Source organism: Myodes glareolus, chromosome 13 (assembly GCF_982192425.1).
Source record: "Myodes glareolus chromosome 13, mMyoGla1.1, whole genome shotgun sequence".
Lineage (NCBI taxonomy): Eukaryota > Metazoa > Chordata > Mammalia > Rodentia > Cricetidae > Myodes > Myodes glareolus.
The window spans coordinates 34,372,300-34,400,159 of record NC_142038.1 but is presented as its reverse complement, the minus strand read 5'-3'; the positions used below and the strand labels follow the sequence as shown (position 1 = coordinate 34,400,159).

The following is a 27,860-nucleotide window of genomic DNA, read 5'->3' as shown; positions in this document are numbered from 1 at the left end:
ATCTCTTTCTTGTTTAGCCTTTCTCATGACTAGTTTGTAGACTTTATTATAGGTGTGTATGTATAGATAAAATATGGTGAATGAGGGTTTAGAACTGTGTGTGGTTTGAGGTGTCCACTCTTGGAACATGGGTTAAGGGTAGATTCCTGTAAACATTCTTTTTACAGTTTGTTTATGAAATGATGCTAACAGAAATGTATCCCTTATTTCCAGCTGTAGTCATCTTTGAATTTGATTTAAAAAAAAACTGTAGCTGGTAGCCATAGTTTATATTAAACTATTAAGAAACATTATAAGCACTTTTGCATCATAAGACTTCCTAAGTGGCATCACAGTTACTGCGGCTTATGAAAAAATGGATTAAGTTGTAAGTTATAATAACACCTTCAATCTGAAAGTGTCTGTACTTGGCCAAATCAGCTTGCCTATATTTTCTTTCATAAAACATTTGGTCTCAATTGTAGTTTTCTTTCTTCAAAAAAAAAAAAAGAAGGTCAGAAAAAGTTCAAAATGACATGATGGAATATATATTTGTTTGGGAAAATGGTCTGGTTATTGCCATAACAGTATATTAAATTTTTAGAGTTATGTGATATACTTTTTATATTAATACCACCTTTGAAATATATTTACATGATGCAACAGCTCTGATTGGTTCCGTTACATCCTTGAAAGCACAAATGTTCCAGCTAGCCAAGCTTTATGCAGTGTCTCAGCAGGAGGAAATGATTCCATTTTAAAGGGGAAAATGTTGTTCGTTGAGTTTTAATTAGGTCATCTATATTTTGATGTGTATTTAATGTATTACAAAAGAAATTCGGAGATAGATTGTAGAAAAAAAATCTTACATCTTTTAAGCTAAGGGAACTTATCTTAGTGGGGCTCTGAATCTTTGCTTTTTGATACAAATTTTACAAAAGGCTGAGCTGTGCTTAGGAGTGAGAATAAAGTCTTTGTATTCAGTGGCTTGGCTCTGCAAAAGGGCCTAAAGCTCAGGAGCAGGTGAGCTGCTAATTCCGGAACAGACCCTAATCAGAGACACCACCCTTTCTAACTTTGTGTTTGAGTCTGTTTTCCCTCAGACATTCCACATTCAAACTGGAACTCATATTTTAAATCAGAAGTTTTAAACGAAGCCAGTTATTATTTAAGGATCAAGTCTGGTAATTGCTGCAATGGTGATTGTAAAAATAAATTGAGAAATATAAATTAAGTGAAGTTTATCATGACTCTATTTTTTTTTTGACAAATAAATTTTGAGTCTTTCTATCCCAGTGTTAGAATTTTTCACTAAGATGGGTATGTCAAATTCTGGTTGTTATGACAGTGTAGCAGTGGTATGATTTCTCCTTTAAAACATCACTTTAACTTAAAAGGAAGTCAATGAGATACGTTTTTAAGCACATTAATGGGAATGTGTTTTAGTTGATTTGTAAAATATTTAATATTTAATGATTTAATATCTATAGATCTATATGGGTCATTCACACGTGTGTAGAGCACATTTTTAACATACTCATCCCCATTGTCCTCACCTGTCTCCCTCTCCCTCCCAGTGAACTCTTTCTTCCCCCATCAAGTCTCTCCCACTTCCATGTCTTCTTTTGGTGCGAGATTCACCGAGCTGAGAGCTGTTTACAGAAGCGCAGGCCAGGGGTTATTTACTGACACGTGGGCAGCTTGCGGGTAGCTATGGCACTGAAGAAGTCTCCCAGGCATTTATAGTCTAGTTCATTATGTAGTGAAATAATTATATGGAGGCTTCCAGAATGTGTTGTGATTTGTAAATTAGTATTTATAGTAACGGGGTCATTGAGCTACAGAAAAGATAGTTTGGGGGAACTCCCTTCTGTTCTTGTATGCCAGACCCCGTTGTTAGCCTTTGTACGTCCCATCGCTCTTCATCTGGCACACCCTGGGATTGCCGCTCTTCTCCTTTTGGAGAAAACACATCACTTGTCTGACAACACTCAGCTGAGACTTGATTCCCATTCTGTTCAATTCTGCTTCACACAAGAGACCCGAGGGTCCGAACTTCTGGGCCATTTTCTTCGGTACACAGTTTTATCTTGTTTTCCAGAAATATTGAAGTAGAAGGAAACTTACGAAAGAAAAATCAGAATTCTCCGATCATAAACCATGGTAGTGTGCTGTTAACGAAGCACTGATTCTGTGTTAGGCACGTCCATGTATGATCTCATACCATCCCCATAGAAACCTTTGAAGTTGCAGTAAGGGTGGCTCCGTCTTCCAGATATGTTGGGTGTTCGATACCGCTTACAACTGCTTAGACACAGGCTCTCTGGGCCACTCTATTATCCTCTTAATTTAAATGACAGTGAAGAGATCACAGGTCTTTATAATTGAATTTACTTTCAGTGACATGGAACTAAAAAATACAACTTTTTGAAGAGTTTTTTTTTTTTGAGCTACTCGATCTGTACAGATGGAAGGCCTAACTTTTAATTACATTTGCATATATCTAATCAATGATTGCATTGCTTTGATTATGTCATGTTACCTCTCCCTTAGTGAGCATTGAAATCTTTTTATGTATTTGAAATGGTTGCCTTACGATCTTAATCCTCCTGGGTTCGGCAGTTAAGTACCCATTTGTGCAGGTGGCCAGCCATCTTAGGGTCATGGAATCTAGGCTGGAGGATGAAAATCCCTCAGGACATGGAGACTCAGGTGAAGCTACTTAGTACACCCCCAGGTCGTGCTGCCAGAGGCAGATTAGTGCTCAGAATTGTTTGTGTGGAGGTGAGGTGGTGTTGGGGGTGAGGGACAGGTCTCATTTTAGCCCAGGCTTGCCTCCTAGCTCAGTCTTCTAAATGCAAGTATTACAGGTATGGCCTATCATGCCCGACTTCAAGATCCTTCCTTTGTCTTGAGGCTCGGGCTTTTAATGCTTTTATTTTTCTCATTTTTATTATTCCTTTGAGAATTTTATATAATGTATTTTTATCATATTCATCTCTACTCCATCCTTCCTAGATTCACCTCCCCCACTTGCCCACCCAACTTTATGTCCTTCCTTCCTTCCTTCCTTTTTCTTTCTCTCTTTCTTTTCCCTTTGGACGCCAGTATAGTTTGTACAGCCCGCAGACTGCTGAATGTATGATCTCCACTGGAGGACAGTCAGCTCATTAGGGCTGAATCTTAAAAACCCTGACACTCCCTCTCCCAGCAGCTGTCTATCCCCAGTGGCTCCTTAACCAAGAGTGGGACTTCATCCCCACCTCTTCTCTTTATGTTGGGATTTGATCTGTCCTGAGCCTGTGTAACTCTTCTGAAATGGCATTTCAGCTTCAGTGAACTCATATATGCAATTGTCTGACAGTGCCCAGAAAACACTGTTTCCTTATAGTCACCCGCTTCCTGTGGGTCTTACACTTCTACTCCCTCCTCTGCAGTGATTTCTGAACCCTGGAAGGAAGGAGGGTGATACAAGTGTCCTGCTTAGGGTGGACATTCTGCAGTCTCTTATTGTCTGGACCTTGATGAGTTGTGTTTGTTGCGAAAAGAAACTTCTTCAATGGCGGGTGAGAGATGCACTGAACTCTGGATGAAATGATAAGGCATTAGAAGTCAGTTTAATACTATATCTATTTTTAGCAGGGTAATAGTAATAATAAATAATATTAATATTACTAGTATAAGTAATAGTAAATAAAATGTTTTCCTTGAGGGCCTAAGACCTGTATAACACAAGCACTAGGCTCTGGGAATGCTGCCAGGTATGAAGTGGGCCTTAAGTCCTAGAACAAAATGGTTGGTTGCCCTTAGGATACTTGTGCTACTCTTGTACCAGCGAGCATGTCATGACAGGCCAGTCATTGTAGATGTCGGGACTCGGAGCTGGGTAAGACTGGTGATTCTTTTTCTGTTCCAATAGTGTGATGAGCCCCTTCCAACACTATCGAAGCTAGCCAATAGGGATGAAACTTCTCTCCTCCAATAGTGTGATGAGCCCCTTCCAACACTATCGAAGCTAGCCAATAGGAATGAAGCTTTTCTCCTCCAATAGTGTGATAAGCCCCTTCCAGCACTATCAGAACTAGCCAATCAGGATGAAGCTTCTACCTGAAGACCTACTGGATTTCTCCTTGTCCTGTAACTCCAACATAGGGTGACTTTAGCAGTAGATTCTTACTGTGAAGTTCTGTAAGGTGTCTAAGAGCATTGGTTACAGCCTGTAATGTTCGGGGAGTGGTCAATGGGATATCACTTGCCAACAACTCCATAACAGATAACCCATTCCTGATACCGGGCTTTTTGTAGGGTCATTATTCCCCCAATATAGATGAAATACATTTAAACTCTTTATTTATGTGTATGTATTATATAATTATTGGTCTGTAGTTATTCTAACTATTTTATTATGAAATATAAGGGCATAAGCTAGAAATGATAGACTTAATATATAAATAATAAATTATTTAAAAATATTTATTTATGTGTATGTGTGTGTATGTGTGTGTGTGTGTGTGTGTGTGTGTGTGTGTGCCTGAGTATGTATGCAGTATATACCATGTGCATGAAGGATCCTAAGAAGGCCAGAAGAGGGCACCAGATCCCCAGGAACTGCAGTTACAGGCAGTTATGAGCTGCCATGTGGGTCCTGGCTACTCAACCTGGCTCTGCAAGAACAGTAAGTGCTCTCAATGGCTGAGTCATCTCTTCAGTCCCCAATAACAAATGAGTTTAAAGATTACTAAAAACAATTCTATTGCTTTGACTAATTGTTTAAATTATATGTTTTCATTTTAGTTGGAAAAACTAAATGAAACTAAATTCAGTTGGCACCGGGGACTTTCTCAGAACTGAAAGGGACTACAGGAGCATATTAATAACACCGACTCACTGAATCCAGCAACAGTTGCTGCTAAATGTTCATAAAGCTCAAACCTTGAGCCACCCAGTATAATCCAGGCTCACATGATTTCCAACCTAAAGATATCTGCCTTATAAAATAACCGTCCAGAAGATTTGATTCCAGTTTGTATCTTCAATGGTCCTGAAAATGTAGTCAGAGATCTAGGTAAGAACAACACATTAAAACACAGTTGCAATCAAGTATGACATTGAAGTACAGGGGGGGAAACCTACTGGAAGCCCAGGGTCTCTAACTCCATGGGGGCAGAGGAAAGGAGGAAGGTAGAGAGGAGAGAAAGAGAAAGATGGATTTCAGAGATCAAAGACCTTTGAAAAGAATATACTCAAAAAATCCTCTGAGAATCCCAGCTCATGGGTAGACAGTCTCTTTTCTATGTCTCCATTCACTACTCTCATTCTGCTTGGAAGTGTGGGGTTTGGCAGTCCTTCTTAACTGTGTGTTTGTGTGTGCGTGCACACACCCCTTTGCGAATCTAATAAAAACTTCTTCCCAGAAGATGACTCACGGATATTCATCATTTTCTCAGGGTTTCAAGGGGTTTGCAGCCCTGCCCAGAGCCTCTCCATGGACCCAGTGTAAGAGATTCCGCTCCATTCTTTCCTTTCAACCCACAGATGTTTCCTGTGGAAAGAGAGAGTCCTAAGGCAGGCCTAAAGATTAGGAAACTGATTTTAGAGACACATGCTAATTAGGTGGTCGCTTTCTTTGAGGTTGACATTAGTCATAACCTCTGCTAACCAGACTCCTGGCAACCCTTGAGCCTTAGCTATTGAGGTTTACAGGATCTCCTGGTTCAGTTCCCAGGGAATCACACCTTGTGGACCCGAATGTCTGTCCAGAAACACAGGGTGGACTCTCTGAAGAAAGCAAAGTGCCCCAGTGCTGGCAAGACACTTGCCAGCCCTCTGACCCGACTCTGTGAAAGGAGCTTTTTTAGCAAGCCCAAAGCAGGGCTGTTTAGAGACCTGGGCCACTTCCATTTTTCAGGACTCTTGATATATTGAGAGATGAAAAGATGCCAAAACAGGGTTACAAAAACAGCGGTATACTTTAAATGTTTACCTTTAACAACTTAATGCCTTTAATACTAGAAACATATAATTGTACCATTCATAAGTTAATTACAGGATTTATAAAAATTTTAATTTATGGTTCGCTGCAGGCAGTGTGGTCCAGTCATAGAACCCGAGTTCAGAGCCGTGCAGAGTGAGCCTCCTTCTTTGAATCCTGTCTTCTCTGATTGTAGGTGTAACCTCATTTGGAAATAGCTTCAAAGTTCTCAATTTAAGGGTCCTTATGAAAGCTGTGCTGAAGGGCCCCTGCCTCCCACTAGAATGGCCGTAGAAAGCTTGGAGAAGGAGCTCCAGAAGCCGCTGCCTGCTCCCTTTGCTCCGTCCATCTGCGGGAACCCACGCTCTTCTTCTGCAGATTCAGCAGCACAGCCAGTGGCTGCCCCTGCACTTCCACAAAGATCTAACCAGCATTGCCGGATGGGAAAGCTTCCAACAATGGTCACTATCCTCTCTTGGCGATGGGTGGTATCAATCTTTTAAATTATACATTGAATCTTTTAAAAAAATACATTGTTCCTTCTCGAGTTTCACTTAAAATTCTGAGTGAGGACTTGTGTTCCAGGAGTAGTTCTTTGATCTACACTCACTGTCGGAGTAAATCAGACCTACCAGGGTCTTAATGAGTGGGAGCAGGGTGTGCGAAAGAGAGATAGACGGTTGGAAGGCCATCCAAAGGGAAGACTAGGGCTTGAAACAGCAATCCTTAGGAAGGACCAGTTTGGGACCTGAGGGGAAGGAAGAACACTTTATTCTGAGCAGTCTTTGGACTCTGAATTAAAATCAACATCTAGAAGCTTCACTCAGCTCAACTTTGCAAAAACTCCTGAAAGCTTTTAAAGGACACATTAAGTTTAGCCAGTGAGACAAGGCACATTTTAAAGGAACAAATATTATTTCCTTTGACATTTTTTGTTTGTTTGTTTTTCGAAACAGGGTTTCTCTGTAGCTTTGGAGCCTGTCCTGGAGCTAGCTCGTGTTAACCAGGCTGGCCTCGAACTCATGGAGATCCACCTGTCTCTGCCTTCTGAGTGCTGAGATTAAAGGCGTGTGCCACCACCACCCGGCTCCTTTGACAGTTTTTCTGATTGGATATTCATTCCTCTTAAACGTATTGACCCACTTAAAGATCAGAAACAACTGGTTTAGGGTTTAGCACTTAAATCATTACTGGGCATTCTATCCTTTCATTTGCACTCACCTGGCTGTCTACCATTGACCCAGCTACCCACCAAAGCATCCATCCATCTGTATACTGAATCAAACAATCAACCGAACAACCAACTGACCAACCAATTGACCAATCAGTCAACCAACCAACCAACCAACCAACCAATCAATCAACCAATCAGTATTTTCTGAATACCAGGCATCCTATTGTTCTGAACACTATAAGTCGAAAACAGATTTTATTTTTTCTTATTGATATGATATTCTGGTGGATATTGATGAGATGTTTGTTTCGATGGGTTTAAATAGTTAGCATTGTCTCTCTCTCTCTCTCTCTCCCTTTACTGATGTCCTTTTTGCAAAATTACCTATGAACCCATTCTGAATAGGATGCAAAGAAAGATTAGATGAGACATCTATGGATTTGGGTACCAGAAGAAATGTCTTGATTTGTATTGTGCACATCTCTTTCCTGCTATACTGTAAGTTACTTGAGGTTAGAAACTGAACCTATGTTTTTAATGTTACCTCAAACACAGCAGCTGGCACATGGTGGCTACTAACCAAATATTTATTCAAAGAATTCTAACTCGGAGTAAAAAGTCAAGATCTGAGACCCACCATTAGTGCCATCTGCTTCTGTCCTGGTACTTGGTCTTTTGGATCTTAATGGGGCAAGATGAGTGGCCTCAGTCCTTACTGTGACACTGACCTCCTAAATCAGAGACTGGTGGCCTATAACATGTTTGTTCTGATCCTCTGGGCAGTTATACACCTTCTTCAAGGATAAGGGCTGAGACACACTGAAGCCACCCATGTTATTCATAAGTCTCCTCCTGTCCTCCTCTGGGGCTAACTTGGAATCCCAGTAAGTTTTACCTCAGAGCAGTTATCTCAGCATGAGAGCAACTCCCAGGGACACTCCTTGGGGACCATGGCTGTCCTAGAGCATCCAGGGCTCTCAGCTTTCTTGAGTGCACTGACTGCAGGAGCCAGCTTAAAGTCTGTTCTTGTCCTGTGATCCAGAGCAGGAAGAGGGCATGCTGGGCACTGGCTCAGCTCCATGGAAGTGATTTCTCTTCCATTACTTAAGGTCTGGAAAAATGGCTTTGGTCACCCACAAACACTCACCTTACCCTAATAAAGTGTGTCTGACAATTACACTTCACTGGTATGGTTTATGAAAGGAATGTTGTAGACTTAGAAAAATACAATAATTTAAAGAAATGACATATTCCAGCGAAGAAACAAAGTAGTGGGCTGCTTTGGAAAGAAGTGAGGCAATAGAGAACCATTATTTCACTGGGATAAACTCTCTGAGTCGTCACAGAAGTCTTACCAAAAAGGAGAATTGAGCTCTAGGGCTTGGTGTGTGTGTGTGTGTGTGTGTGTGTGTGTGTGTGTGTCTACAGATAGAAAGGTAGTCCCTCCAGCGTATTTATTTATTTATTTATTTATTTATTTATTTATTTATTTATTTTTGACACAGGGTCTCTCTATATAGTCCTGGCTATCCTGGAACTTGCTATGTAGACCAGGCTGGCCTTGAACTTACGCGGATCAGCCTGCCTTTGCCTCCCGGTGCTGGGATTAAAGGCCTGCACTACCACGCCCAGCCTTCTTCTGACTTTTGATACACAGTCCCTTTACTAACCTGCCTACTCAGGGCTTTGTATGAATACATGTGTGATGACTCCCATCGAATGCAGCCATTTGTACCACACTTTGACCCAAGGTACTTCTTGGAAGCCTTATTCCTTAGGACTTTGAATAAGATATTTATTCCTTAGGAACCATTGTGCCAAGGTTGTAAAATCAGTAACAGTTTCAACAAGCTCTATATGGTGTGTCCCTACTAGAACACCGGAGTTAAATGGTTTTGCTACAGTGAAAAGTTCAGCAGTACTCCGTAAGACACATTGTACGAGTCACATAGGGATTTCAGCAGGACTTTGTAATCACAGCAATAAGTTCAATGTGTTAGCCTTATGACAGTGGTCCTTTATTTATGTCCTCATTGCTATGCTGACCCCAACCACAGAATTATTTTCATTGCCACTTCGTAACTGTCATTTTGCTACTGTTATGAATCATAATGTAAAGAAACATCTGTGTTTTCTGATGGTCTTAGGTGACCCTGTGAAATCGACACTCCACTCCCAAAGGGGTCGAGACCCACAGGTCAAAAACCACTGCTTTATAGTCTTCCAGGTGGAACTGTTTGCTGCATTGTTAGCTGTAATGTGAAAATCTCATCAGTTCACACTGGTATCAGCTGTGGGATGGCTTTAACAAGATAATAATCCCCTTTCCTGTTTGGTGAGGACCTGGCCTTTGTTCTTTTGCCAAGTGTGGGAGAATGGAGAATCAAATTTCCTCCATGGTTTAGTTTCAAAAATTCATACTTTCTCACGTTTAGCACATTTTTGATATTTATTTATTTATTGTTTATTATTTATTTGTCCCAGCCACAAGCTGGAATTTCCTGGTACCGAGTTCTGTAATATTGTTTACCAGACCCTTTCCACCCCAGCCAGAGAGCAAAGGAGACAGCCAGACTAGAATGGGTGAGTGGGTGGGGCCTGGGGTGTGTTACTCTGTGCTCTGTACAGATGAGAATTGCCCTTCACTTGGTAAACGCCACCGTTCCTGGCAGTGGTGAATGGCAAGCTCCTGGATGCTACTCCTTGGTGGCTTACAGCTAAATGTTCAGTCCAGCATCTGTGAGATTTTTCATCTACCACCGAACGGATGTCACTTAGCCACTTAAAACCATGAACTCTATGGATCCGGTGCTTATGGGATCCAAGTTAATTTCATTTGTAAATATTGTTAGCGACAAGCAAGACCGATTGGCTGTTTTGATTAAAACCGGGCTTAAACCAAATACTGGATTTAAGCAAGTTTTAGATGGGCAAAGAATTTTACATTTGTGATCTTATCTTTAACACTGATACTATGAGAGAGGAGAGGGAAGAGAGGAGAAGAGAGAAGAGAAGAGAAGAGAAGAGAAGAGAAGAGAAGAGAAGAGAAAGGGAGGGGAGGGGAGAGGAGGGAAAGAGAGGAGAGGAGAGGAGAGGAGAGGAGAGGAGAGGAGAGGAGAGGAGAGGAGAGGAAGAGGGAAGGAAAGGGAGGTTGTTGCATGCAAATATTTCCAAGGAGGCTCTCAGCAGTGTGAGATTACTAGGGTTCTCCCTTCCAGTGCTGGCGCTGTGTGCACACTGGAGAAGGCTGTGCACTGCGGTTGTTATTGTTGTAGTGAGGACCGGGAAAAGATGGGTTTGCCGTCGAGCCTGAGGATGGCACCAGGCCAGTGCCCTGAAAAATGGCGAACATGTCATAGCTAACAGCTGGATGCAGAAATATTTCTCCTTAATTTGGATGGATAAAATTTTTTTTCACAGCGGGGCGCTCTCACAAGAGTGCAACATCAAAGAGGGAGGGTCTCCCCAGTCAGACATCAGCTGGCTCCAGGATGGAGCAAAACGAATGAACTGTCAGGACTTTTCCAGCGCGTATGCGTCTGCCAAGCGAGCAGTTAAAGGTCCAGTGGCTTGTTCGCATCGCAGACAAAGTCCTGATAAGGACAGCCCGAGCCCCCCAGGTCCTGCTCTGATCAGCAGACAGGGGATGTCCGAGGAAGACTGCAGACTGATGGGTGACAGACTACCACTGTCCCCAGAGATAAGTGGGAGTCACTGAATGCTGGAGGCTCTCAGGCGATCCCCGGTGCCCCCGTCCTAATACGCAGAATCACCGACTCCTCTGCTAAGTGACACTTAGCAGCAACTGACCCATAGTGTGACCTAAATACCCACTTCCATCTCCTCTCCCAGCCACGCCTCTGATGAGGGCTTTGTGGTGCCACTACCGGTGTTTTACAGTTCATCGACACTTTTCAACTGTTTTTCTGATTACCATATTTCAGTCTTGACTTATATGTTAGTATTATCTGCAAACTCAACATAAACCTGTAATGATTTTCTAATATTTCTGGGACGTGATGAATGTGGATTGACAAAGTACAGTATATAGCTTTCTCCCAGCATTACTGAAAATACAGCCACTGTGTGTATAATCATTACTCATTTACTTTATGGGGGCATTTATTACTTGACCTTTGAAGTCTTGTCTCAAAATCTTGGCATTCCAGACATGCCAGGATATTCCGAAACAAAGTGGGGAGTGTGCTACCCATTAGAAACAACAACAATAAAAGTTAATTGTAATGGAAGAAATAGGGGAAAACAGTGATACTAACAACACTTACAGATTTACAGATTTGAGCAAAAAATAAAACTGAGCACAAATAACGTGAGCACAGTAGCTAGTATTTAATGTAGAAGCTTGTATTGTGGAATAGGCATCCTCATCCTTCTGCCGTGTTCTTCTTCTTCCTTCCTTTTCTTCTAATGTCACTGGCCGTGCTGGCGCACTGCCAATGGAAAGAGAGTGGTTTTACCCAAGCCTGGGGATTTATGGCTTCATCTATTGCATGGTTTCTGGTTGTGTAAATTTTACTAACAGATTAAGTAATTTTCACTAAATTGACATTTGCTCTGAAAATAGGGATTTGTTTGATGAACGGCGTTATTAATCATTGTGAACATAGTTATAGCCCTCACTTGGAAAACTTTAGATGCTTTTAAAGAAAAAGCCCTGCTGTTGTCCCCTGATAGGACAAGTAGGATATGATTTAAAAAAACAAAAAAACATTAATACAGTGGCCTTCTGTCAACCACAGGCTGTAGATGAGTCATGCACCTTAGCACAAGATTGTTTCTTAGTGTTTTTCTTTTCTTTTCTTTTCTTTTCTTTTCTTTTCTTTTCTTTTCTTGTCTCTTCTTTTCTTTTCTTTTCATTGTTGTTGTTTTCGAGACAGGGTTTTTCTGCATCTCTCTGGCTACCCTGGAACTCATTCCTTAGATCAGGCTGTCCTTGAACTCACAAATATCCGCTTGCTTCTGCCTCCCTGAGTGCCGGGATTAAAGGCATACCCCACCACTGCCTGGCTATTTTTTAATTTTTACTTGTGTGTGTACATGTGTATGCTTGCATATGTGTGCACATTCACAATTGTGTGCGTGTAGATGTGGGCATGCCGCAGAGCGTGTGAAGGCCAGAGGACAACTTCCAAGATTTACAATCTGTAAAATTGAAGACTATCCCTGTCCCCTTCATAGGTGAGATGTGAGAGTCAAATTGGCATAGTAGAATGTGTAGAGACTAAAATACCATAAGATTTTTGACTTGGTGACTGGCTGTATTCCTTGTCCCCAGTGTGGGGTTGAGGGTGCCTTCCCTCATTTGGGAGGAATGGGCCAACTTTCCTTATCTGGAATGTGGGGGAGGGGGCAGACATTGTTGAGATCTCAGACTCTTGGATTTGGGCATCTTTACATAGGCTTCCTTGCAGAGCATCGCTAATCCAATGTCCCCAGCTTAAAATGCTCTGAAATTGGGAACATTTTGAAGTGTTAACACAATATTAAAAAGTTTCAAATTTTGGAACTGTTTTGGGTTTTCAATTTTCAGGTTGTGGGCGCTCAATTTGGATGACTTTGTAACCAGCCTTTCTCTTCTTATGCTTTGATCTAGCTTGATTGGAGAGAGGGCTCAGTAGTGAAGACTGCTTGATACACAAATACGAGGACCACAGTTTGAACTCCAACACCCGTGATACAAGCTGAGACTGGACTGGACTCAGCGGTTCTGTGGTTACCAGGAACCCCAGAATTGATGGGTAGAGACTAGACTCACTTGGGCTTTCTAACTTTCTGTCTAGTCCAAACAGCATAAGCTGCAGGTTCAGGGAGAGACCTTTCTCAAAGAATAAGGCTGAGAGTGGTGGAGAAGGGTACCCAGTAACTTCCTTCGGCCTGGTCTACACACTCGCCCACACTTGTGTGCATATACCTCCTCCCCCTAATGTAAATGAGAGGGGCTGGGAAGGGAAAGAGCATGAACAAACACACAGGAGATTAGGAGCACACTCGTGGAGTTCTTCCTTAGTGTCTTCCTTAGCGTAGAGAACTGTGCCAAAGCCTTGTGTGTTCGAGGCTCCAAGAAGGAGCTTGCATGTGTCCCTGCTCACAGGTAGATTTGATCCCACAGACTGCTGCTCAAATAGGGTGAGTTCATGGAAATCTAAAACATGGCTCTGGGCTTTGGGATCAATATGTCAGTGATCAGTTATCCTGCCTTGTAGCTGATGTACAGAAGGGAGATATTGGACTCCCAAAGCCACCACTAATTAAACCACTTGCAATCAATACCTTTTAGTTTCTAGTATGTCCCAAGAATGTTCTTAAAGATGTGGTGCCTGTGTGAATGGCAAGGGATCCTGTCAAGCTTAAGATAATTAAATTTAGAAATACAAACCACAGGCTTGAAGACAAATTTGCATACTGTTTTCTAGCCAGTAGGTACACTAGTGCAACATTTTTCCTTTGTCATGTGTACTTTTATTTTTTACGTTAAAAAATTCTATGTATGGCCATTGTGTCTACAAGTGTATCTGTGCACCATGTGCACGCAGCTCAGAGACCAGAAGAGGGCATCAGATTCTCTGGGCCTAGAGTCTAAGACAGTTGTGAGCTACTCCGAGGGTGCTGGGAATGGAACCTGTGTCCTGCAAAATCAGCCAATACTCTTAACTGCCGAGCCATCTCTCCAGCCTCCTATACTTTACTTTTAAATCGTCTCACCTGAAATATAAAATATAAACAACTGTCTGACTTTTATACCCCATTTGATATCTTAAGTAATTTCCTCTTTCTTTGTAGTGTGTGGAAATATGTATGGTTAAGTTCTTAAAACCATGAAATACATTTCTGCCTTCAATGAGTGTATGGTCTGGTCATACACTCATTGAAGACATTGTCCTAATTTTGTTTTAACCCAGGTCCACTCACATGCTAGATGAGCCTTCTACCACTGAGATAGACATCAGCCTGCTACACATATATTATGACTGCTACTCATTAGCAGGTCACTAAATTTTCCCTAAGTAGACATTTCTCATCAATTATAATGTTGACCTAAGGATAACTAATGTCCCCAGAGCAGTCTCTGGCTGTGAGCCTTTACACATGGTTGTTCATTTGATTTTCATCTCGGTCCTTAGAGTAGGGACTTATCAGTACCTTCGTCCACCCCCATGTGAGTTACAGTCACGGCTCTATCACGAGTGGCGATGTGGGCAATGTCACATTGTCACTCATGATGGAGCCTTGACTGTTACTCACACTTATTATGACAGACACCCCTAGGCATAGCACCGTGATCACCCCTAACTAGACAGGCTCATAAAATGTATTTTTTTCATCTGTAATACATAAGAGCTCCTCTGCCAACTACATATTGAAAGTAAAAATCTACTTTTCAGTAAAGACATTCTGATGACCAACTTTACGGTCAAAATAATCGAGTCCATTGTTCTTTTGACACATGGTTGAATATCAGAGCAAGCATTTTTATCTGTCTTGGCAGATAAAAATGTTAACTTTTTAACTTAAAACCCTAATTTTTGAACTTTTCAAAAAAGATGGAGAGGTGTAAAAACACAGTATCAGAATGGACAGAGAAAATCTTCGGGACACCCCCTCCCCCTTAAACACACACACACACACACACACACACACACACACACACACACATGCTTTTTGTTCTCTGAATTCTCCATCAGCTGTGTAGAGACTGAAAACAAAAACAGCGTGGGCTCACAGGTGTCCCTGGCACCCCCCCGACTTCTGTCTTCAGTTTCCTCATCGCAGGAAAGGCACCTGCAGTTCAGAGAATCTGAGGAGGTCTTCAAGGAGATGACCCTTGGCTTCCGAGCCCGGGTTGTTAGTACTTTTTCCGGTCAGTTTCTTTGCAGTAAGGAATAATTTCTTCTGAACCCTTGAATAAGATCCCAGAGCTCCCCGAAGTTGTACTTCTCGTGGATGTCCTTCTGTACGAGCCTGTGTTGGATGCTCGAGTATAAAATATCTCCCCTCACCTCAGCTGCTTGGGGAAAGCTGAAAGAGACCCCAGCTCAATGCAATAACCAAATGCCAGGGTCCAGGGCTTCGGAGATAAAAAAACAAGAATTTCTCTCCACTCTGAAAGTCGTGGTTAATCCTGCTGGCCAACCCCAGGGACGACCTTTATTCCTTCTGTGGACAAAACACAGGCAGCGCACTACTGAAGGAATAAATTTACACCTAGACTTCTCTAGCTCAAAGGTACTGGGACTCTTCAGGACCCTCACAGAACTATAAGGAAGAGGTGGGGAGGTGGAGAACTGTCAGGTGGCCTGCCACTGCCCAGTTCTCTCACAGCGAGGGCTTAAGTCTAGCTTTGGGAGACCTTTCCTCTTGTCTAAGCTGACAGGTTGGGACACATGGGCGCCGAGTTTCCTGTGCTCTAGATTTAGTATTCTAAGTGTCCTTTTAAAAGTTCTAGCAGAACTGCTTAATCTTCCTGGAGGCCTTATCTGCCACAGGAAATGGTCTCCCTGTGGGTTTTCCACATACTGCTCCACCCCACCCCCAGTCAATACCGGAGTCCTGCAGATGCCCCAGGAATGGTCTCAGGGAGCAATGGTGTTGCTTCTGCTGAGCAGCCCTTCCTCAGCCAGGGCAATGCTCCTGGTTTTAACACTTCTCTAACTAGCTCCTTCCCTCCCTCCCCTCTCCCTCCTTTTCTCTTTCCTCCCTTTCTTAAAGACAGGGTCTCACTGTGTAGCTCAGACTGACCCTGTCAAGCACCTCTCAAGTGTTCTGAGGGCAGGCTTGTGCGCTCAGCTGTGCTCTCTGCTCAGGACCTCATTGATTCTTCACTTAACAAGATACTAAAAACCTGTGCTGATCAAGCCGGTGTGTGTGTGTGTGTGTGTTTGTGTGTCTGTGAGTGTGTGTCTCTGTGTGTATCTGTCTCTGTGTGTATGTATGTGTGCATATATGTGTGCGTGTGTGTCTGTGTTTGTGCATATGTGTGTGTGCATGTGTGTGTCTGTGTCTGTGTGTAGGCATGTTCTCCTTCTGGAAAGGTGAAGGCTTTTGAGCAGTACTGGATATTTACAGCGTGCTTAGGCTCCTACTTCACATTCCTGTCCGAGTGATAGCTCTGGTTTCCCTGTAGCTGCGGTTGCCAGTAAGCGCTAAAGGAGGCCAAATAGATAGGTAAATTACTGGGAGCATTTGTGAAGTAAGTGTGCCATGAGCCAGTAAGAGGAACTGGGAATTGGAAAAATTGGAGGGGGACACTTTTCCTCGGAAGATTGGCGGTCTTCTTGGCAATTTCCCAAGAGAATTTGAAAATCAACTTAGGCCACATTTAAAAAAAAAATTAAACGCAACTGGGTGGTGGTGGCACACGCCTTCTTTAATCCCAGCACTTGGAAGGCAGAGGCAGGTGGATCTCTGTGAGTTTGAGGCCAGTCTGGTCTACAAGAGCTAGTTCAAGGACAGGCTCCAAAGCTACAGAGAAACACTGTCCTCCCCCCAAAACAAACAAACAAACAAACAAACAAAAAACCACCACCAACAACAAAAAAATGTAAACACTTGGCAAGCAAAACAAAGTTATAGGTGGCTCATTTGCACATCTTGCTTTACCCTTGTCCATTCAGATTTCTATCATTCCGAAGGTGGTGCCTTCCCTTTAATGATAAAATGGATCAGTTGCTGCCTTGCCGGCCCCTGCGCTCATCATTGTGGTTATTACAAGCTGGCAGCGTTCCCAAGCGGCTAAGCTGTGCTTGAGCCACTTTTACCCGCAACCATTGCAGTCCAACACTGGGGTATATCTTACTCCTCTTTTCATCTGGAGTTTGGTTCTAGGAAAACATAGCATGGAAGAGAATGTCACTTCAGATGCCAGCAAGGTGGCTCGATGCCTTTCCTGTAGAGGTTTTCAGTCAGTGCCCCAACATGGTTCGAAGGGAGAGAATCGAGGTGATGTCTATTTTAGCCCCACGCATGCGTGCATGGTATTACAGCTGGTATCGCAGAACTGAAAACTTAAAATCCCCTTGAAAAGTAAGAATTAGCTCTCCCATTACTTATCTTGCTACCCCTATTGATACAAGATAGAAGTGAGTGATGCACAGGCCAGGAGCAATAGTTTTAAAATAGCAGCAGCAATCACAAAGGAAATCAGAGCTGATAATTTAGATATACGTATTACAGCATCTTCCAGGCGGGTGCAATAGTATAGATACATATTACAAGCATCTTCCAGGCAGGTGCAATGAATAGTATAGATACATATTACAAGCATCTTCCAGGCAGGTGCAATGAATAGTACAGATACATATTGCAAGCATCTTCCAGGCGGATGCAATAGTACAGATACGTATTACAAGCATAGCATCTTCCAGGCGGGTGCACTGATGAACTCCCAACCTCCAGCAACAGGCAGCCTCTTTGTCTTAACATTACACACACAAACTGAAAACACAAAAAAAATAAAGGCACAGGTTTCTATGTTCTATTTATATTGTTCTTTCTTTGATCAGAAAGCAAAATACAATCTAGGATTTGGGGCTGAGTGGGAGAATCATTTTGTTTAGCTAAGGGGAGTCCTTGGGTTTAATCTCTAGTGTAAAAACAGAAAAGAAAAAAGAAGAAAGAAGAGTCACTGCCCCGTTATCTATTTAAATACGGAAACACTGACGTGCACCAACACTTTGCCGAATTTGTATCAGAAATGAAGCCTTTCAAATGTAATGTCATTGTTTCCTCCCATTAGCTTTGCTTCTGAAGGCCCCTCTCTAAGGAGTATGTCAGGGAGCCTTCTCAAGCAGAGCTTCAGAGTTTGGCTGTGTAAATTTACACATGCTTCCTATACATTACAATAGGCACTGCCATAACATACAATAGGTTGTTATTTTGTATATTTACATGTGCTTCCTATACTTTACAATAGGCACTGCCATAACATACACTAGGGTGTTATTTTGTATATTTACATATGCTTCCTATACTTTACAATAGGTACTACCATAACATACACTACAGTGTTATTTTGTATATTTATATATGCTTTCTATACATTGCTTCTTTTTTCCCCCCCCCTGTTTTTTCGAAACAGAGTTTCTCTGTAGCTTTGAAGCCTGTCCTGTAACTTGCTCTTGTAGACCAGGCTGGCCTCGAACTCACAGAGATTCACCTGCCTCTGCCTCTCGAGGGCTGGGATTAAAGGTGTGAGCCACCACCGCCTGGCTGCTTTCTATACATTGCAATGGGTACTGCCATACATACACTGCTTAGAGTGTTCTTTTGTATATTTTAACAACTGATAACATAATAGTTTGCACTTTGCTTTTTCTCACTCAACATTATGTTTTTAATATTTATCTCCTAATACAAACAGAGATAATTCATTAATGTTAAATGTATTAAGCAATTTTTTTTTGGATGGATCTTCCAATGACAACAGATTTCCACTATTTTTAATTCTTTTTTAAAATTTATTTATTTTTATTTTATGTGCATCGGTGTTTCGCAATGGGTGTTGGGTCTCCTGAAACTGTAATTACAGACAGTTGTGTCGGGTCTCCTGGAACTGGAATTACAGACAGCTGTGAGCTGCCATGTGAGTGCTGGGAATTGAACCCAGGTCCTCTGGAAGAGTATTAAGTGCCCTTAACTGCTGTGCCATCTCTCTAGCCCCCTCTAATTCTTTGTTATTCCAAATGGTTCATCAGTGAATACCTTTGAAACCATCTCTGAATTACTCAGAACTGCACTGAGTAATTCCCTGGATGTAAAATTGCTAAACCATAGGAAATAACCATTCTCAAACTTATCGAGTTTTTGTCAAAGTGTCCTCCAATGTGCCTGTTCCATAGTACACGTCCCTTGGCAATAGGGGAACTGGCTTTTGCATAACGAATTCTAAATGATCCATCCTACGGTTCAGAGTCTCTGTTACAGAATTTACCCCTTCCACCCCGCACTCCCTGACCAGGTGTCCTACACGTTTCTTCTCATGCAGTTCTCCTACCTTGAGAGGTTTTTTTTTTTTTTTCGCTTCACATTAGAGAAGAATAGAGAAAATATTAAAACGCTGTTCATTTTCATTCAGAATGAAGGGCACCCTTTCTGGCAAAATTGCTGTGTTAGGTGTTTTTACAGAATGAATTTCTCTCTTAATCTAAAGTTAGCGCCCATGCCTTTATGCCCACCACTTGAATGAATAAACAACTTGACCTTTCCAATTTTCACAGGTCCTAGGGGAGTTGTCTAAACACTTGGAGCATTTAAAAAAAATATTTTTTCTGCTTATTTAAAATCTTTCGAAAGATAGATAATAAGAACCAGTTATTTTAGGTCTTGGCATAGTTCACCTTCCAAATTCCTTGGGTTTGAGGATGGGGAGGCTATCAGGTATCCATCTTAAAATATCATGTTACTATCCCACAAATGTGGGTTGCCAGTTCAACCTCCGAGAACAACTTCCTGTACTTGGAGCTGTAGCTGCTACTCTGGGCTCTCGCGCTTGCTACATCTCACTTGGAGTTCCTTTTAGCTTCTTTCCCTCTAGAAAGCTGCTGTCTGGGAGATAAGCTGCATACAGATTTTGTCTCCTAACCAAGCTCCTAAATGTTAACAAAGCTACCTGACCGTGGTGAGCAACCAAGTGCCCACTTGTAACTACGTCTCTTAGAGATGTCCTTACTTTCTGTTTAGCTTCCAACATTTGCACAGCCCCCTCCCATTTTATGCACTTTGTACTAAATAAAGAACACAGGCATCAAAATTTTCTGGCTCCTTTTGGCTCTTGCAAGAAAGGTTGCCTTTAAATGTTCCCTCTTAACAGCACAGACTACAGAGAGCTCAGAGCTGTCTGGAGGCGAGTGCGAAAGCCCTGAGTTCTGGGGTCCCAGGAATCCCCAGGAGACACTGTTGCTCCTATCAGTGTGGCAAGCCCCCTTGAAGAACTTCACATGTGTTGGTCACCTGAAATGCCCAACGTTTGTGAAGTTTTGTTTTGTTCTTTTCTCCCAGAGGTGTTGCGCCCACAGGCGTCGTTTAGATGTATTTTTTTAAGCATTATACTGGCTCCAGTTTAGATAATATCTTAGCGCTCCTGTAAGGGAGAAGGCTCAAGGGGCTCTTGTCACATTTCCTGTGTGAACGGTTGTCTATCATTTGAGGTAGGGTGCCTAACAGTGGGGAGGGAGGCCATTAGGAAGGAGATTTGTGTGGGGCTGGTGGTAGCTGGAAGTCTGAGAGCAGAGTCATGGTCAGATGAGTGTCTTCACCCCTAGGCACACAGTCAGGAGACTGAAGGTGTCCGGCATCATCGCAGCTTTATGTGAACTACCGTAATCAGTATTGGCCAAAGCCCGGAAAGTCGGCCTCTCTTCAAGTCAAGTAGGAGGCAAAACTGTGGTTTCTTTGTGGGCATATCTATTTATGGAGATTGATGCTGACACACATTTGTCGCAGGAAACCCGTTTCCACTCATTTCAGGTTAGACTTGGGAGCACGTGGGGTTCAGCTGAGCTGGCACACGGCTGGGGCTCTTTTACCGACGGGATTAGTGTCACTTGGTGCTGAGGACCCAGGCCGGGAGCAGGAAAGAGGACTGTTGTGCACACTTTTTCAGGATGTTCTGTAGTAATTATCACCAGCAGCAAGATAAGCAAGGTATCTTTGTAGGGAAAGGGAAATAGGGTTTCATCAAGAAATTTTATTCCACTTATTATCAATAGTGGTGAGGAGAGTTTTGTGCAGTTTCTCTGGCTGGTGACAGCAGTCTCAAGGGTGAGATTTTTGAATGTTGCTTGACTGACTGTCTTAACAACAATGGCGAAAAAGTCACGACACAACAACAAACAATTAAGGGTAATGAAATCTAAACAATTAGTGGAACATAATGTAAAGGCAACCTAAACATGTCTGCCTTTAGCTTGCTGCTCAGCAGACAGATCAACCACGTAACCTGTTTCCGTTTTCTGCTTTTATCCCCAAGCAAGGAATTGGAAGAAGTTTTTCGGCCCAGCTGTAACACAGTCCAGGACCTTTTCCTTCCTTTCGGGCTGAGCTGATTATCAGTTGTGATGGTCCCGGTATGGCGATCCAGTCCTAAATTCACAGATGTTTGTCTTTATTGGATTAAAGTTTTTCTTTTATTGGTGGGGGCAGTGGAGAGGTTCGGGGAGGAGACTGAATATCAGAAAAACCAGGGGGAGTATTCAGTTGCGTGAAATAAAAGAAAACGCTTCCCCACACCCTCCAGACTAGAAACACTGATCTTACTTAGTGTGAGTGGCCACACAATGAGGTTTATTCTGGAAGCTTTATTCTGCATGTTTACTTGGAGAAGAAAAGTGGAAGGGCTCAGAAAAAAAGGTGTGGCTTCTCGGGATGCTCTGGGGGAACCCCTCAGCAGCTCCAGGGAGGCTGTACTAACTCTATTCAAAATATACATGGTTTTCCCAGTGTTGTTCTAAGATCTAGACTCCTAAGAAACTATTTGTGTGTGTGTGTATGCATGTGTATGTATGTACACGTGCAGGTGTGTGTGTGTGTGTGTGTGTGTGCCCACCTGTCTATGAGTACGGGTGTGGGTGGGTGGGAGTCAGAGGTTAACCTCAGATGTTGGTCCTTAGGAGCCATCTGCCTTGTTTGGTGACACAGGGTCTCTTACTGGAATCTGGAACTTATCTTTGTGGCAGGCTGATAGTTCATCAAGCTCCAGGGATCCGCCTGTCTCTGCCTCCCCCGTGGGAGGATTACAAGCATGTGCTACCACTGCCAGTGTTTCATGTGGGTGCTGGGGATTAAACCGAGGTCCTCCCATTTCTGCAGGAAGCACACTGCCAACTCACCTATCTCCCAAGACTTCCCAAGGAACTCCTGAACTGCCTTGTGCTTCCTGGCTGCCTCCACGTCTGGGAAGAGCTTAGAGAACGACTGTTTATTGGCTGTGTAACTGCCCCATCCCCGGCTCCTGAACATCATGTCACACGAAGTTCCTGGAACCAAAGTGGTTTCTGGAGGGGCCCTAGTGACCCTACTTTCAACAACCACTGGGTGCCTAGCCAAGCTGCCCGAATCAGGATTTGGGGAGAGGGTATCCTGCGCTTATCAACTGGTTTGAAGTGCGGTTTCTTTTCTTTTTCCTATCTTGAGGAATCTGCTGGGGTTGAACCTAAGGCAATGATGGTGAAAGTGACCTTGGTTGAGAAATGTAAACTCCCTAGGAGACAGCTGTTTTTCTCTTCCCCTTTCTGGGGGTGTTTTCGGATGACTCCTCTCTTAAGGGCTTCAGGGACCTATATCTCCTATGAGGGGACAGCCCCCCGTTTTCCCATCCCAGAGTCCATTTCCACCGGCCCTCTATAGTTCTACAACTTCCCAGTCGCCTTTTGCTGGGGGTCACCCAGCTCGGCGGATGGACAGTGACCGCCTTTCTCGGATGCTTTGGGGTAGATGCATGCCGGAGGGCCTTTTATGTGCTTGCTCCAATCATGTCAGCGTGGCCTCTCCTTTCAGCTTGCTCTGTTTACCCAGCAGCTCATTATTTAAGACTAGCCTGTCAAAATAGGTTAAATAGTCTTTGGGAAATATGGTCACATCCTTGAGATACCACAACTATGTTTAATACAGGGAAGATTGGCTTGATAAGAGAAACGTGATCGACTTGCCTCACCAGAAAACATTTTCCCGTTAACCTCGCCGAGTTTCCACAGCCATCAATAGGCCCCAGCAACCCCAAGGACCATAAATCTCTGTGGCGGACACGGAGAGACATCAAGGGACACAGGGAAAATGATTGCTGATGATTCGTTCTAACCACTTGACCTTCTGACCTCTTCTCCAGATATATGATCAAGATGGGACACTACAGCACTTTATTGATGGTGGGGAGCCTAGTAAGTCGAGCTGGATGAGGTATATCCGATGTGCAAGGCACTGTGGAGAGCAGAATCTAACAGTAGTTCAGTACAGGTAAAGTATGTCTTGATTTACCGCTGGAGCCCGTTGGCTTGCACGTGCGAACTCAGGCTTACCGCGAAGTGGTTGCAAGCATCCCGCAGAACCCTGTAGAGATCTGTAAGGGTGCTAGCGGATACTCTCTCTGACTTGGTACACAGCCTGAAGTTACTCTACGGCTTCGCTTGAATGTCTGTAGGGACCTGAATGAGTTTGGCAGACCCACCAACTTGGGGTTAATCCCCCAGCAGATGTGAACACACACACACACATATAAATGGAAACTTGGAAACTCAGTTCCAGCTCTGTTCCTTTCAGACTCCATCAGTCTGTCTGAGAGAGAGAGAAAGAGAGAGAGAGAGAGAGAGAGAGAGAGAGAGAGAGAGAGAGAGAGAGAATGAGAATTAGGTTCATTTGGACCAAGGTCTGGAAAACCAAGCACTCGTCTTCCAAAGCCAGCCATGCTCAGCCCCAGGACTGAGATGCGCAACCTCTCCTCTTCTCTCAAAAGTTTCCAGAGCATCTGGGCTTGGCCCCTTTGATGATTTCAGCTGTGTTCCAGGTGATGTGGTGGCTTCAAATTAAAGAAAAGAAGCCCCACCCCCACCACTGTTTCCTAAGAGGAATGGGCAGTGCCCAAAGAGTGACAGATCCAGGGAGAGGTAGTTTCACTTTCTAGAGTCACACAGGGATAGAGCAGAAAGCCCCCCCCCCCCCCCCCGCTTCTGCATGCACCTGCCGGCCCCACCCCCTGTTCCTAAGGAAGGCTGGAACCAAGATGAGAAGGCAGAAACAGATCGAACAGAAAAACAGCCCCACCACCAAGCCTTCTCCTCTCAGAATCCCTCGAAAACATGTGCCGTATAAATATATGAGCTCAGTTATAAACAACCGTGTTCCCTTCAGAGTCAGAAGCAACTGTTTAGCTTTATTGGGTACCACAGACACATCAAAGCCGAGAGCCTTGTGCTCAGCAACTTGGAGTTCTGCCTGGGGCTATTTATTTTCCTTTTTTTAAGTGAAGTTTTTTTCTTCTCTCTCTCTCTCTCTCTCTCTCTCTCTCTCTCTCTCTCTCTCTCTCTCTCTCTCTCGTTTTTCTTTATAGCTTAGAGGTGCACCAATCTGGCTTGCTTGCTCCCTGAAGGTCTCCTTCTACAAAGAACCTACTGGTGCAGTGTCCGACTCATTGCCTGGGTTCCCCATGCAGTTTCATTAAGAAATGGTTCACGTGAAACAGTGCAAGAGGCTGTTTGGTTAGCACCGGTGCAAACCCGGCAGCGCTCAGCATTTGCTCTCGGGAATTTTCTAGGCAACCCTGAGCTCTACAGTTAGCAAAAGTTGTGCTTGTCCAGTCAGCAAGAGAGAGTGTGACCACTTCTCTAATACAGAAATACCAAGGGAACTGTTGAGGCAAACTCTAAATTTGGGACAAGAACCCCTCAGGGGAGAGGAGCATGAGTAAGCTATTACCTATCTGTCAATATTAAGTGGATTTTACAACTCTCCTTTCATGAGGGCGCTGAAGCTACGAGCTCACTCTCAGCCGATCTGTTTTGGATTACTGCAGATCTTTATACAATGAGCTACAAAAACACAACTTAAAAAAAAAACTGGCATCCATCACTAGTGACCACGTCCAAAAGTAAGAAAATAGAAAAGTTGGACCCCAAAGAGCCAGCCTAATTTTTATTGTACATGAATGTCCTCTTCACAAAAAGTCAGCTGGTTTAAATTCATTCTGTTATGATTTGTAATATCTAAATGGAATTTTCTTCAAAGCGTCCTTGATTGATTGACCCTTAGCTGAACGTTTTGTTTTTATTTTGAGGCTGACAGTAATGTTTGTTGGCATGTGTTCTGCTTCAACTGCGTTGGGACGCCATGAAGCTATCTTTATGAGTCATCCAACCACAATACTAAATACATGTCAGCAAAGGAAATATTATCTGAAAAGGGAAAAATCCCTTTGATGTGCTTCAGCATGCAGGGATTTCTGCAAGCTTTGGAAGCTCAGGGTGCTTGTCAGGGATGGTGTACGCTTACACATTTCCACCCCCGTTTCGGCCTACTCTGTGCCCCAGAAGACCACCCATCGCTCGAAAACAGTTCTGCCCTTTCAGCGGCAAAGTGTGTCGTTTGGTTTTAGCACATTCATTTGCCGGGCGCTGTGTTTACACGAAGGAAAGGCAAACCCAGAGATGAAATGTTACAAGGCTGAAGTACAAAGTAGACTCAATTTTTCTCAAGTTAGGAGATGTCAGCGATTTTTAACTCGGTTCCAATTTTGATTTTTTTTATGCAGCGGTGGAAAAAATTAATAAAATGTGCAGCTCCTAGAGGTGCCAAGGCAGGAAGGGCAGCAAGGACTGGATGAGCGGCTGGAGTTTTTGTCAGATATTCATAGAATGTTGGGGAAAAACGTTCTGCTTAGCTAGCAGTGTCCTCGCGAGACAGAATGGCAGTAAGTAAGGAAAATAACAAGATAAATGAAATTTTTGCAGCCGTAAGTAAAATATTGAGAATCTGCACTTTTTTTTTTATTGATCTTTATGATCCTATTGCCAAGAGCCACTTTGTGGTGACAAAGTAGGTTGACAAGTGCATATCTCACTGCCTTGAAAAATGTGGAGAGAGATTCCCCTTATGTCTGCAGTGTTCTACAAGGGACAAATTACGCTGCTGCAGCCAATTCCTTACAGAAAGGCGAAATTTAAGGCCCACCAACCCTAAACACTTTTATCTGGAACTTGAGGCTAATATTTGTAACAATCCTTCATTGAGAAAACCAGTCTCGACACCCTCATTCTTTTCAAAATCTGTAGATTTTTCTTAATGGCACCAAAGCTGCGGCTATAAAAGATGCTTATTTCTTGCTACCCTCACTCCATCACCCAGGGTGTAATCTTTCAGCCCAAGGAAAGTGCTCCTCTTGTATTTATTGAATTTCCATCTGTCTCACACAAGAGGGCTTTTCTCTTCTCCTACATCAAACTTTAGGGGGCAGGAGGAGGGAGCAGGTGGGAGAGTTTTTTTTTTCTTCTCTTAGTCCTTATATTGTTAAAAGTTGCTTTATTTTATTATAAATTTTGGGGACTCCCAATGTCACAGTGACAGATCACCTGTAGTACTTTCTCTTCAAATAAGAAATAAATAAAATGTAAATTAATTTACCTATGTGGTTGGGGCAGCATTCACTGCCTATGTCGTAGCCACTGGGAAGAATTTTCTCATTAGCGTGAGAGAGAATTTTTATTTTTTTTTAAATGAACTTCTACTTCCCTGCTGTCTCCCGGGCCATATATCGGCCTCCCCAAGACCCTCTGTTAAGGGGTACAGTGGAAATAAACACATTGTTTATCACACGAAGTTACAGGCTCTCCTCGACGGCTTGGGCTAAGAAGGTGGGTGTAGATTTATTATAAACTGTTTAGGTGGAGCTGGGCAGAATGTTTGGGGGCCAATAAAAATGCGGTGGGGACATATGAGCGTTACGTCTGACTAAGTTGGGTTTTCTTTTGTTTTGAATAGGTCGAATATATTCTACCGAGCCTGTATAGATATCCCCAGGGGCACCGAGCTCCTGGTGTGGTACAATGACAGCTACACATCTTTCTTTGGGATCCCCTTACAGTGCATTGCCCAGGATGAAAACTGTAAGAACCTACTTTAGTTCTGAATTCGCACTAAGAACGTACCTGTTTCAGAGGGAACTCTTAAAGAATGCATTTTGAAACTTCTTTTTGAATGTGGTTCACTGTGCTACGCAAAGCAAACATGCGCGGGTCATTCCATCGCTGCTTCCTTTCCTGGCCAGCTCTTTGCCTGTTCACGGTCTCAAAACCTTTGCCAGAGTTTTAAAGAATTGCTGACCAAAAAAAAAAAGTGAAGTCAGCTGGTGTCTAGTGAGTACCCACTCTGTGTCTGCTTCTAGGCTTGCTGCTTTAGGAGGGGAAGCGCCAGGGTCTCTGCTCTGAAGGGAGGCAGTCTTGTCGGAATCACATGCGAAACAAAACTAACGAAGCAACATCGATCAGTGGAGACTATCTCCTCTGCAGCTGTTTGAGTGTGAGTGAGGAGAGTCGTTAGAGTAGCGAGAGTAAAAGCTATGGTAAAAGGCTGTGGAATTTGTGTCTTTCTAAGTTTTCTCATTTAAAATTATGTCTAGAACCACACACAAAAAAATTTCTTCTATCATTGCTATCCTGCCAACCGTGACCTTTAAAACAACAAGAGGATATTTAGGCTGGTCAGAACTTGCAGCAACTCCTACTTGAATTTCTTCCAAACTCAAGTATCGATGCTTGGGCAACAGTTCAGGTGATGTCCATATTTGGAACAGATTTAGGCAGTCCCAGTAGGCATGGGGGAGAACACTGGTTTCAGGGGCGCTGTCTTTTCCTGTTGCTAAACTGACTCATCTGTGAAATGATAATTTGATATGCTGCAAGAGAGAAACAGAGACAACAGATGGATTTGTTGATGGGTGGAGAGCTTGATCTTGGAAGAAGCGGTCTTTTCCTGCTTCCGACTCAACTCTCTCTCACGCACTCATCCTCCGAGTGCCCTCAGTGTTACCTCATCAGTGCCGATCTTGTTTTTCTTGTCTTTGATTCCGTTGGAAAACAGAAAATCTTTAAAGAGCACACTAATTTTGTGTGTTTTGCCCTAATTCAAGCCAACCTCAAACAAAGGCATGTATCTTGGCATCCTCCTGACTTGTGGAGCTTCCCCGGAAATTGTTCTTTCTACTGTGATATCCTTGTTAGAGGGAGTGTCTGTTTCCAG

The 27,860-nt window shown here is 43.2% G+C and overlaps 1 protein-coding gene across 2 annotated transcripts in view; it reads left to right on the top strand.

Annotated features, from left to right (window-relative positions):
* Positions 1–27,860, top strand: part of Prdm6 (PR/SET domain 6) — a 103,942-nt gene that overhangs the window by 48,293 nt on the left and 27,789 nt on the right. For both annotated transcript variants that reach the window (XM_087896054.1, XM_048419386.3), the window contains 2 exons: positions 22,963–23,090; positions 26,604–26,728. In XM_087896054.1, coding sequence (XP_087752180.1) covers positions 22,963–23,090; positions 26,604–26,728 — 253 coding nt within the window. The remainder of the gene's footprint in view (positions 1–22,962; positions 23,091–26,603; positions 26,729–27,860) is intronic.